The sequence below is a fragment of the Mercenaria mercenaria genome, chromosome 2 (assembly GCF_021730395.1).
Source record: "Mercenaria mercenaria strain notata chromosome 2, MADL_Memer_1, whole genome shotgun sequence".
Classification (NCBI taxonomy): Eukaryota; Metazoa; Mollusca; class Bivalvia; order Venerida; family Veneridae; genus Mercenaria; species Mercenaria mercenaria.
The window spans coordinates 66,696,171-66,708,429 of NC_069362.1; the positions used below are offsets into that span (position 1 = coordinate 66,696,171).

The 12,259-nt window shown below is 33.5% G+C and overlaps 1 protein-coding gene across 2 annotated transcripts; it reads left to right on the forward strand.

Annotated features, from left to right (window-relative positions):
* Positions 1-1,484: 1,484 nt before the first annotated feature.
* LOC123564162 (cyclin-F-like) lies at positions 1,485-11,378 on the forward strand. 2 transcript variants are annotated; one of them, XM_045357527.2, is made up of 13 exons: positions 1,485-1,644; positions 2,944-3,110; positions 3,623-3,729; positions 3,973-4,040; positions 4,437-4,627; positions 4,846-5,007; positions 5,303-5,532; positions 5,826-5,990; positions 6,278-6,582; positions 6,783-6,870; positions 7,122-7,221; positions 7,392-7,701; positions 8,012-11,378. In XM_045357527.2, the coding sequence occupies exons 1-13, from the start codon at positions 1,638-1,640 to the stop codon at positions 8,521-8,523; spliced, it is 2,412 nt and encodes an 803-aa protein (XP_045213462.1). In that variant the 5' UTR covers positions 1,485-1,637; the 3' UTR covers positions 8,524-11,378. The 2 variants fall into 2 exon arrangements, with proteins under 2 accessions (XP_045213462.1, XP_045213461.1); XM_045357526.2 differs by lacking the exon at positions 1,485-1,644 and adding an exon at positions 2,340-2,545.
* Positions 11,379-12,259: the final 881 nt, after the last annotated feature.

Genomic DNA, 12,259 nt, shown 5'->3' on the forward strand with positions numbered 1-12,259 from the left:
GAGCTCCTTAAAAGAGCAGTTGTTCCAGTAGACTTGACAACCTACAGAACTATAAATAGTGCAAAGCTAGAGGCCAGTTCAAACAAAAAGAAGCAAGAGAACAAGGAAAAGTCGTTAAAAACCTGGTATTACTACTGAATGTAGGCATATTTCCAGTATGTAGTACAGTAAAGAGAAGAAGAAGAATTGTTTTATTTGACTTAAACTGTACATAGACGTATCCCTTTTAGCAATCAGCGGTACAATGGACACGTGTCTTGGCGCCAATGATTCTGGCGATTAGCCGAATATTAATGTCAATTATTAATCAATTACTTATCAATTACAACCTACGTAAGATCATTTCGCGCATGTCGGCACGTGCCCTTAAATTATTCAGATTAATGAAGCGTACAAAGATGAAAAGAGACGGACCCGGCGCAAATTAAAAAACACAATGTGTTGATAATTGTATATCCACATGTCTCAAGAATTTAAAATATTTTGTATTTTAAGATGGTGTTGTGTATTTGAACGTGTCAAATTTGGAAGCCAGCTTTTTCATGCATTGCATCAATGTGACACATTCCAGAGCAAGGGGTAATCTTCTGAATACACGATGCATATGAACGTTTAATCATGCTTAACATCGTAAGTATATCAATTAAATTAGGATTTGGGGACCCGTATCCTACTTGGGACAAAATTAAGGCTTATGGGCAAGTTAGGCTTATTTCACGAACAGTAGGCCTACTTTTGGTACAGCTAGATTCATTTTAATTATTTGGCTAGCTGACTAAAGCTGAACACACTTCAGATAGTGAGCCGTGCCATGAGAAAACCAACATAGTGGGTTTGCGACTAGCATGGACCCAGACGCGCAGTCTCGTCAGGATCCATGCTGTTCGCTTTCAAAGCCTATTGCAATATTAGAGAAACTGTTGGCGAACAGCATGGATCCTGACCAGACTGTGCGGATGCGCAGGCTGGTCTGGATCCGTGCTGGTCGCAAAGCCACTATGTTGGTTTTCCCATGGCACGGCTCATATGTCCTTAAATATAATAAACCACATACAAGTTATAAATATTTTCTTATACATTAGAGAGGGAACTTGGTTTTCAACTTTTGTAAAACGAGCTGCGGAACTGAATATTAGAGCTAGAATTTAAAACTTTACAAGTAAATGATGTTACTTAATAACAAATTCAATCGTAAATTCCAGCTATTGAGGACTCCAAAAAGTTTGAATGTTGACTAGATCTAGATCTAGATCTAGATCTATTAAAAGAAAAAATTTGCATTTTTTTTCTCATTTGGAAAATAATAGAATCTAGATATTTATTTTCAACTGGGTGCAAACATTTTTTTCTCTTTCATAGTGACATGTTAGATGTTTACAAAATTGCCGTCCGCATCTTGTCAAAAACTTTTTTCTAATGGACCAATCAAAACCAAGATATATAGTTCAAAATTTGAAAGTGCCTCGGGAATCTTGGGAAGGCGTAGTTCCCACTGTTTGTAAACGATTTACCGTATCAGCCAATCAATGCTCAGCGTACAACTGATGAAAACTGACAGTTGAATGGATGTATGTGTAGCGTGTATGATGTGTTTCTGCTTACTGTGAAATTATTACGTTTTGTGCAATAGAGTGAATATGAAAGGTAAAGTGTTTTATTTATTTATCATTATAATTATATTGATATTGTTTAAACACAAATTTCTAAGTTTTGTTCAAAATAATTAGGTCAATATAGGGGATCCTGCTGTTTGAAGTTGACTTTCCAAAGTTTAAATTTTAAAAGGCATTAAATTATTCAGGCTTTTTTTCAGGATATTTTTAATGTATCTAATTTAAGACCATATAAATCATCAGCAGATGTATTTTCGCCAGTTCTTTGATTATGAACTTTTCTTGTTTTTGTTGTTGTTGTTGATCTGTTTTTAAAACATCAGTGACAACATTCGTTACTCTAGCATTTTCTTTCTTTTAATAGTTTTACTATTACGGCTAACTAAGCAATACATGATGATACAGTCAGCCTGTTTTTGAAATGGTTTTAAGATTATTTAAATTCATAATAAAAAAATTGCCGAACTGTTGATGCATAGCGGTCTTTGATCGTCTAACGGTCTATTTATAACCGTTAATCAGCTTATCACCGCGGCTCAAGGCGACTCAATCACTCGGTGATAAATCAATAATCGATTTCTTTGTAGGTATAACTTCACACATGTATGTATAAGTTTAAACCTGCATCTGGCGGAAATTCCCGTTTAGACTTGAAACAATGTAACAGTATTTTTCATTGGTTAATCGCCACCAGGTAGAAACTTGTTCCAATAATTATCCAATCAGCAAAGGTATTCTCCAAAACAATTCCAATTTTAGAAAAAAAAATCCATGTGTTTGTACATGTACATTTCATCTGTCAAAATCGCTTTACGTTTTAAGCAATGAGTTACTTTGCAAAAATAGTTAAACAGTAAACCTGGAACAAAGATAATACTTATTTAAATTATTGAATTGGAATTAGTTTTGAAATATGGTGCTTGTTTCTTACTGTAAGTAGAACATTGTGATCTGATGATAATTTATGATAAAATTTTAGGATGACTTTGACATTGTAATGTTTACAAACATTTTAGGATATTGGATAGGGACCAATAACATGACAGTTAGCTTTATCTTTATCAGATTGTGGTAGATAATTACATTAAATAAACAGTAGCATTACTTAGATTATATGTCTTTGACACAAGTAAACATCATTTAGAAATGTTTTTATATTTTTAACATTTTATAATTGAAGGATGCTTGACATTATGGAAGGTGACTGAAGGTTGCTGCATAAATACTGAAGCTATATTACAAAATAGAAAATAGTTGCTTTGGATGGGAACAGGTGACTGTTAATACTTCTGAATTTTTTTTTAGTGGTTTTTATAATTCTTGCTTTTAGTGATGCGAATGTTAAGTGGACTCCAGAGGTCACCAAATGAGTTTATCCCAGTTCATAAACATCTGAGAAGCTGCCAGCAGAGATTGACAATATGGGACCTGCCAGAAGAAATCCTGATACATCTCCTCAAAAGCCTACATGTAAAAGATCTTCTCAGCATGAGACAGGTAAACTTTCCTTTGAAGACTTATTTTCTCACACTAGATTATTGATGCCCAGTTTGTTTATTATCACTTCATTCACAAGGTGATGAAATATCAAAATCAGTCTGTCTGGACATTGACACAGTTTTATCAAGTGATATCAACATCAATGAACCTGTGATGAGCAAAGAAAAGAACATCTGCTGAAGAAATAATTTTCAGTTATTGGCAGTCAAAAAGTGATATACTTGTAGGTTTTATTCTTTATCTAAGTCTCATTGCTGTAGCGTGCATGCAGACTCTGCTACATGTTAAACTCTTTATTCTTTATCTAAGTCTCATCGCTGTAGCCTACATGCAGACTCTGCTACATGTTAAATTCTTTTAGTATGAAGCAAGAGATTGCTAAAGTATCACAATACAGAATAAAATTATTTGGTAACCAGTGAACTCTTGATCTCTCTCTTATTTGCTCTTAATAATATCTAAACAGGCATCATCTATGTAGATAACTACAGTTCAATTCTTTGTTTCAGGTTCATCCATACTTTCGAGACTTGATTGACAACAGTCAGTCAATTTGGGCATGTGTCACATTTCAGGAATCCTGGCCATCTTCTGTTAATCTTCAACACTTTGACAAGTAAGTCTTTTAATAAAATGCACTAAGCAGTAATTATTATACCATTTGAATTGCTTTATTTCCATATACTCAGTTCTTCTACAACCAAAAGTAAAGTTTGTTTATATTTTCCTTGACAGAAACAAGCATTTTTCTCTGTTCTTTAAATTAAGTTGTATTTGTAACCATAATCCCACAATAATGACATATAGCTACTTGTTGAATTCAATTGTTCTCTAACTGAGATGTGTTTTTGCATTTTAGAGCTGCTGAAGTAGGAAATATTGAAGCCCTGGTTAAACTTGCCATAGCCTACCTCTATAATGAAGGATGTAAGTATTTGTTGCAGCATTTCCTTGCGTTTATTCCAGTGTTTCCATAGAAACAGTTTAATCTTTAATTTATACTGCATTGCAATCTCTCGAGGGTTGTTAGGAATGTGCTGGTTTTACAAATGTAACAACAGTTATTTGGTTCCATGATTATCCTACATTGCGGGGAAACAAAATACTTGCCTTTATATACAGCTGTTTGTTCTCTGAAGATGTTGTAATAGGTTACACAGTACTGTCACATGACTATCATTAATGAAGCCAGAGTGTCATTCAAATTTAAGAAAGATTTATTAGTTTTGTATCACGTTTTCTTAAAATTTCTCTGTCATTGTTCTGCACATGTAGCCAGCTTTTGACAAATAGATTAAGAATATGTTTTTGTTCTTATTTCAGTACAAGGCGATAATGATGGGAAAAAAGTGTCAAGGAATGGAACTAAAGCAGCAGAAATGTTCTGCCGAGTAGAATCATTAACCCCTAACACAGACCCCTTTACCTGGCTCTTTATACGACCACCATGGTCCCTAAATGGGGCATGTTGTAAGGAGTGTGTGTTCAACTACATGAAGGAATATTTGAAAAAGGTATGTAAATGATAAGAAAATGCTATTTTACATTAACAAAATGTTTTGATTTTTTTTTAAGAATGAAAAGCATCCAACAAATAGCATTAGTTTTCAGACAACATGGCATGTTTTCACTTGCAGATAAAAGAATGAAAATCTGTATAAATTCAATATAGATGTTATTTGCTGGTGACGTATGATATGTTTACAACATAATATTCCTTTTACAATTATAGGATGAAAGTAGAAAGATGGAGGTGTGTGTAGCGAAGACTTTACAGTTGTTAGATAAAGACAAGAATAATGATGAAATTGTATCCTACCTCGAACAGGCAGCAAGTCAAGGCTCTGGGATTGCTGCCTACATGTTGTGGTCACACACAAAATGTAATTTTTCGGTATGTAAATTAATTTCTCATGCAACACATTTAATTTTTCTTACTTATCAGGAGTGGTCCTGATTTCAGGCTTTTAAATGCCAAATTCCCGTGTATAGCTCTATTGGGAAAGGGGAATTCAGACTTTTAAATATAGATTTTCAGTTGAATTCCAAACGTGTATATAGCCTTTTTGGATCTTTTTATTGAAAGAAATCTCTGTTTGGTGGAACTAAGTGGTATCTTTATATAAATGAAACTGTAAGTGTAAGTTTTATAGGACTGTTGTTTTATGTATTCATGCTCTACATTTCAGGTGTTAGATAAAGCTGGGGAACTAGAATGTATACGTAAACTACGTGATATATGCAGCCTAGGACATATTGATGCTAAACTAGAGCTATGTAAATACTACGCTGTTTCCAAATATGGCGGTATATGCAAATCCAAAGCCATGTCTTTCATTCGAGATTTCGTGCATTCCGTCCCTGCCCTCAATACTCAGGAGAGCTTCCAGCGATCTCAGGAACTTACTGCCTCAATGAGGTAAGTTGTATTGGAATTCTCCAGTAAATACATTTTGTTAAGCATATAAACTAAACTTTAAGGATGTTCAACTTCAGATAAATGACAGAAAGCACTATCCGAGTGGGTAACTTTATCTGTGTCTGTATAAAGAGATGGGCAGGTTAAATTTTCATAATTTTTCGTTATTTCAAGCAGTGTTCAGTGAAATATTTATCTAAACTTTCACTGTGCAATACTTGTCATAATGTTGTTTTCAAGACTGAAATATTTTGTGTAAGTTTCATTTAGATGTATGTTATTGTCTGTTTCAGATATATTCTAGTAGACTGGTTAGCTGAGGTAGCTGCCATGAAGTTGTTTTCGACACACACATTCCACGTGGCTGTTGGGGTTGTGGATCGGTTTCTTCAAGTAAACTCTGTACCCAGGTCCAAGCTTCAGTTGCTCGGTGTTTCAGCTATGGTTCTATGCTCAAGGTAGGAATCAAATTACAAACTTGCCAATTATCAGTGAAAAAGTGTTTAGACAGTGGTTTAAGATGAGATTGAATTAAGTTCCTAATGAGTTATGACAGTGGAGAATGCTTTGAGAAAATCTGTTAATAGAAGTTTTCAGAGCCTGCTAAAGTTGTTCTTTAATAATGATGAAGTTTTTGTTCAAATCTGTTTTAACATATTACATTTAATTTTTGAAATTACATTTATATTACAATTAAACGGAAGTTTGTTCTGAGTGAATTTAAGTTTGGATTTTGTGTGTTTAGGTTACTTGGTTCTGACATTATCACAATACGAGAAGCTGCCTGGCTAACTGACAACACATACAAATATGAAGATGTCGTAAGAATGATGGGAGAAATCACGGCAACATTGCGTGGAAATCTGCGTACTGCAACAAGCGTTGACTTTGCTGAAATCTTCAACACTATATTGAGTCATGATCGTCGTCTATGTTACCTGTCTCAGTATATCTGTGAACTTGCATTGCTACAGGCGGAGATGGGACAGTACAGTCCTGCAGAAACAGCTGCTAGTGCTGTTCTCCTGTCCAGACTCCTTACAAAGATGGGTAAGTGTTTATAAATGATGTTGTTTTCCATCTATAACAGCAACTTGGGTTTTGGCAATAAGTTCTTCAGTTTGCAAAGATTTTGATAAGCAGATGATATTGTAGATGTCAGACACATAAAATGAAATAGTTTGATGATTTTTCAGTGAGATATTGTTTACACTGTAGAAATTAAGTACAATGGTATTTTGTCTTTATAGATGATGCATGGCCTAGTACAATGCAAGAAGCAACAGGGTTCTGTATAGAAGACTTGAACAGATGTGCCTTCCATATGCACGAGAAATGGTAGGTTTTCAGCAAAACAGTATATTAAATTTAAAAAAAAAATGGGAAAAAAAAACGCCAAAAAGTTTTATAATGGTTTGAGACCTTAATGCAAAATATCCTTTAAATGTAAGGGATTGCTTAGCAGAATTTTGTCAACAAATAATAAGTATCAGGATTGTTGACGGTTAATAGAATAGTCAATACATTTTATGTTAAATTCTAATGCAAATACGTATGTATTAAGTTTTCTGTGATTTTCTGTTGTACAGTTTCCTGGAGGGTTCTGTAGTGGATCACCGAGATGTTACGCTGCAAGCAGTAAAGCAGAGGTACGCTGATGATGACTGTTGCCGAGTCAGTGAAATTGAAGTAAGTATTACAGCAATATCACAATATATGCATTTCTAGAATTATTGGACAGAACATGTATTTTAATTATTTTTCTTAACTATGGATAAAAAGTCATTTTAGAAGCAACCAAAACAAAAACACTTCCCAGACATTGTTATAATGCTGATTTCCTTTTTTATCTTTTGCAGATAATTAGTTACAAAGATTTGTGCAAGAGTTTGGGAGTCACTCATCATATTGTGCATGGGATGGACATCCACGTGCGTTTCAGAAACGACGATGAGCTGATAGTGTCACCTCAGAAGAAGAGGCGGCGAACTGGTCTGAGGAGTGAATCCAACAAGACAACAAGTACTCCCAAAACTCCTAGAACCAGGCTCCATAGACCAGTCATTGACTCCCCAATGTTAAACGACTCTCCAAGATTGAATGAATCGGTGCTGTCAGGGTATGATGGTGACAGAGAAGATGATCTTGATGATTCTATCATCATTGATGGTACTTACTTTTTTCTCTGATATATCTAATGTTGTTTAAAATACGTTATCATCATAGCTGTGTGTAGTTAAATTTATCAAAGAATACAAGTTATGTAATATTTAATGCTGTGAATGATTCCTGGGATATGTTGTATTTATTATTCATCTCATATCCGATTTGTAAGAAAAGTTATTTGACCACTTTTTATTTTGAAATAGAATGATTTAAATAATTTTAAATACATGTATCTGTTGGGCATAGCCAACATAAGATATGATTAATACATCATGTATATACAAAAAAGTAATTTCAAATTTGTAAATTTCAGAGAGCATCGAGGATCTCAAGCGTGAAGTTTTGTCAGATGAAGGAATGCTGGGAAATGAAGGGGACCATATTTCTGTTTTCTCTAGTGACAATACCAGATCTCCACAGAAGTCGACATTTAATTTCTCCGCACCATCACCCTTTAAACAATGTCTTTCATTTTCAAGCTCAAAGTTTGACTGTGATTATTCATCTCAAATATCATCATCACAGAGCTCTCATGATAGCGACGGTCCATCCACCTCGATGGGATTGTGTTCTAGTTCTGACAATAGTGCATTTTCTACATCATTCATTAATTTGCGATCCACTTCCATGACATTACGATCGGCAACCGTTACCTCTGGTGCATGTGGCTCTCTTTCCAGTGATTCAGAGTGTGACATTAGTGGACTGTCTGGAATTAAGCGATTAAAGAGTTCACGATCACCTAGGCATATGACCTTGAGAAATACCCCAAAAAGACGAAGTCGTAGGATCAGTGGTGGCAGCAGAACATTCATCTTCAAATAAAGTTACAACATGTAATATTGCTACGTGTGCATAATACAAGCATTTCTAGTTCATACAGCATATATGTTGTACTGACCAAAGTTTTGGCATTTCTTGATATTCTAGTGATCCCGGAGAGCTTTCACAGAAGATTTTGTGATGCAATGTTCAAAACTAACTTGTGATATCCTTGTCGATACATGTGTACTGACAGGTGTATGAATGATAATTGGAGTAAAACAGCCTGATAGGCAGCTACTATGTAATATACAAATTGCTTGTGTAACCCTTTAATCCAAGTGCATTTGTGCTTGTAATGTTCTAGTACAGTGTTTCGATGCAGAGCTAAAGCTTTATTAATATGACTTGACTTGTGTATACTTTTAATTCAAAACTTCTGACAACCCCTGGATATTTTTGGCAATCTCTTTCTTGAAAAATATCAAATCAAATTTAAATTTGATTCCAGGATATGATTGGATAAAAAGGTTATTTAGTATTAATTTTGTCATAATTTTTCTGCCGTACAACAAATTTGCTCAAAGCATCATTTCTAAATTCTAGATATTTATGTGTTATTTGTGACTTATCGAAATTTGGTAGATAAAATGGTACTATAGTAACTACACTATTAAAGTTATTTACAACATATTTTTCTAAATTTGTAAATTTCAAAATTACACCATTTTGTAATATGACAGATCAAAGATATCGAAGGGGCATTTGAAGTTTAGTTGAACTCATACATTTTGAAAGAAATTTGAAAAAAAAAGAAGCTTTTTAGAGACATTGTTGTGACACATGTATAACTACTATTTATTACAAGAACTTGTGTAAGATATAATTAAGTTATCCAATGAAGTGCTATAATTTAATTAGATTACACTTTATATGCCAGGCATTTGAAGTGAATGTGATTTTCTAATCAGATTTTTTTTTTTTAATTTTGTAAATTTTGTAAATCTTATATATTTGATGATTGTTTTATTTGTACCCATAAGATTGGTTTTTGAATACAGTTTTTTTTTTATAATAAACTGTCTTTTTGTAAAAAAAAATTAACATTCATCATAATACTATTAATAAAACTAAATTGATATTCAATTTGCCCATGTATTTTATGTACAATGATGATAAATTATTTGGGAAATGCAGCACACCATGTGCTTTAAACAGTAATGTTTTAGTCTATACCTAGAATCATGTTTGGTGCACAGTATTTATGTAGGTTAGATTTTATATTGAATAAACCATTCACTGCATTGAGAAAGGAAAATCAATATGGAGAAGTCACTGGTGTCAGAGGCTTTTATTTATCAGTGTCTTGGATAATTTTTACATTCAGCCAGTTTTTGATAGAATAATCTACTGGAACTTTGTATGAATGTTCCAAGATAAAGCTTATTTGAGACAAGTTTTCTTTTTGCAAAGCAAATTTGAAATTTAGAAACAACATTTTTATCAGTATGACACACTGACCACATACTATGTGGGCTTTCCATAGTTTTCTCTGTTGGTAGTAGCTTTATTTAAATTCAAAACCAAGCTTCTGTTTTAAAGAAGTATGGGTTACCTGTATCTACAGTAGGTGCATGGCAAGTCATTTTGTGCTATCAAACTTACAACTTCAGCTTCTACTACTAACCACTAATAATGCACCAGTTGTGCTTTTTGTATAATCACAATATTGGGAAAAACACTAGTCAGTTTTTAGATAATTGAGTTTTATTTTTACTTCTAATCATTACACAGTATTGTTAATATGTTTATTAGATTATATATGAAGCTTTTCACTGCCTAAATCACAACATGTGTGTTGTTGATATTTGTTGTCTGTTTTGTTAGATTTTCATCAGTTACTTTTATAAATAGAGAAATTACAGCCATTAACCCTTAGACTGCTAAATTTCTATAATAGACTGGTCCATCATTCAGTTTGGGCAATACCATTTAATATTCAAAGTCGAGTTCACTGAAAATTTACTGATTGAATAGCAAACAGTGCAAACCATGATCAGCCTGATCTTGGTCTTCACTGGTCGCAAAGGCATAATCACTTGCCGCCAGCAGGCAGGTTAACAAGAAGTCTAGCTCTTTGAACAGTCATTCAATTTTCTTAAATAAGACTTCATTGTAAAAAAAGTATTTGGTAACAAAATTTAGCATACAGTATACTCCTGCAGAATAACCAAGGAGTTATTATTGCATTTTTGATCCTTGCTTGTGTATTTAATATCAGCAGACTTTGGTGCTGTTTAAGTTAAAAATTGTATGAAAGGTTATTTATTGTATGTTAAAGTAGAGTAGTGTTGTTAATGTGTGTCTTTGTGTGTTAAAGTATAACACAGAAATGTGTAAATATGTTGTTGCCATATATATGTACATGTATCTAATACTCGTGTACCTCCTACCTGTACATACAGTAAGCTTCAGTACCATGTTACCTTGTCAATGGCTCGTCTGTCTTAACAAAAGGCGAGTCAGTTTCAATTTTTAAGCATATTTTGTCCAAAGAATGCAGAAAGGGAGGCTTACAATGTATGTTTTCTGTCTGTCCTGTCCATCTTTCTATCTTCTCACTGTTAGGCCAGTATAATACAATCTGAGGTTTTCATCTCTGCATATATCATACTACACTTCACGGTCAGTTACATTTCAATAATTGCAGCATTTTAGATATTGGATTTCCATAAATTCTGTGAAAATATATATTCCTTATAAGAGATGAAACTCAGGTTTGGTTTGTTTTGGTCTATGTTATAGATTTGATTACTGTTAATGAGATATGCACATTATGTCTATGATTATTATATATATATATATATATTACTGGATATATTTTTGTATCAAATAAATGAAATGAAATTTCAACTTCAGTCACTGGTTAGTTTTATACAACTCTTACTCAACATAGCAAGTGCAAAAATTGCCATTATCATATCCCCAGATGCAAAGTATATGGTGGCTATATTGGAGTCTTGTCCATTTGTCTGTCAATCCATACATATTTATGTCTGCTCGGTATCTTCTTAACTGCTGGTAAGATTTTCATAAAACTTGCATCACTTATTTATCTTATCAAAACAGAGCCGAGATTACAACTTTGGTCACTGGTTCCAAGGTCAAGGTTATACTTGGAGGTCAAAGATCAGATAGCTTAAATTTGTGTTAGTTCAAAATTTCCAAAACCACAGGAATGATTTTCATAAAACTAGCATCAGTTGTTAAAGCACCAACTTTTAATACCCTGGCAGTAACTTTTGTAGGAGAGGCCTATCAAATAACAATGCCTAAAATAGCTCGCTTTCAATGATTCACAAGCAAATATAAACAATGGGCAGTTGAAGAAGAAACATGAGCTTACATGTTTTGATGGTTACAGGGAAACTTCAAATCTAGCTTTTCTCTTATTGCTGACATGCCCATTAATTGAGATAATCTAACAATCAATGTAGAAATAATTAAGAAATAATATATCTCATCCAGTGATTTGTCGTTGAATAAATCATTGTTTGGAGTTCAGATGCGAAGGAATTATATCACGAGGGCGCGGCCCGAGTGATATAATAATATGCATCTGAACGACAAACAATGATTTATTCAAGAGCAAATCACTAAATGAGATATATTATTTCGATTCTAACACATTACCAAGGATTTTTAAGTACATCCTTGACGACATTCATGAAATATTTGCTCGTTTTCAATCAGTTTCTTTTCCAGCGTGCCGCTATGCCATTTGACGCTATGACATAAT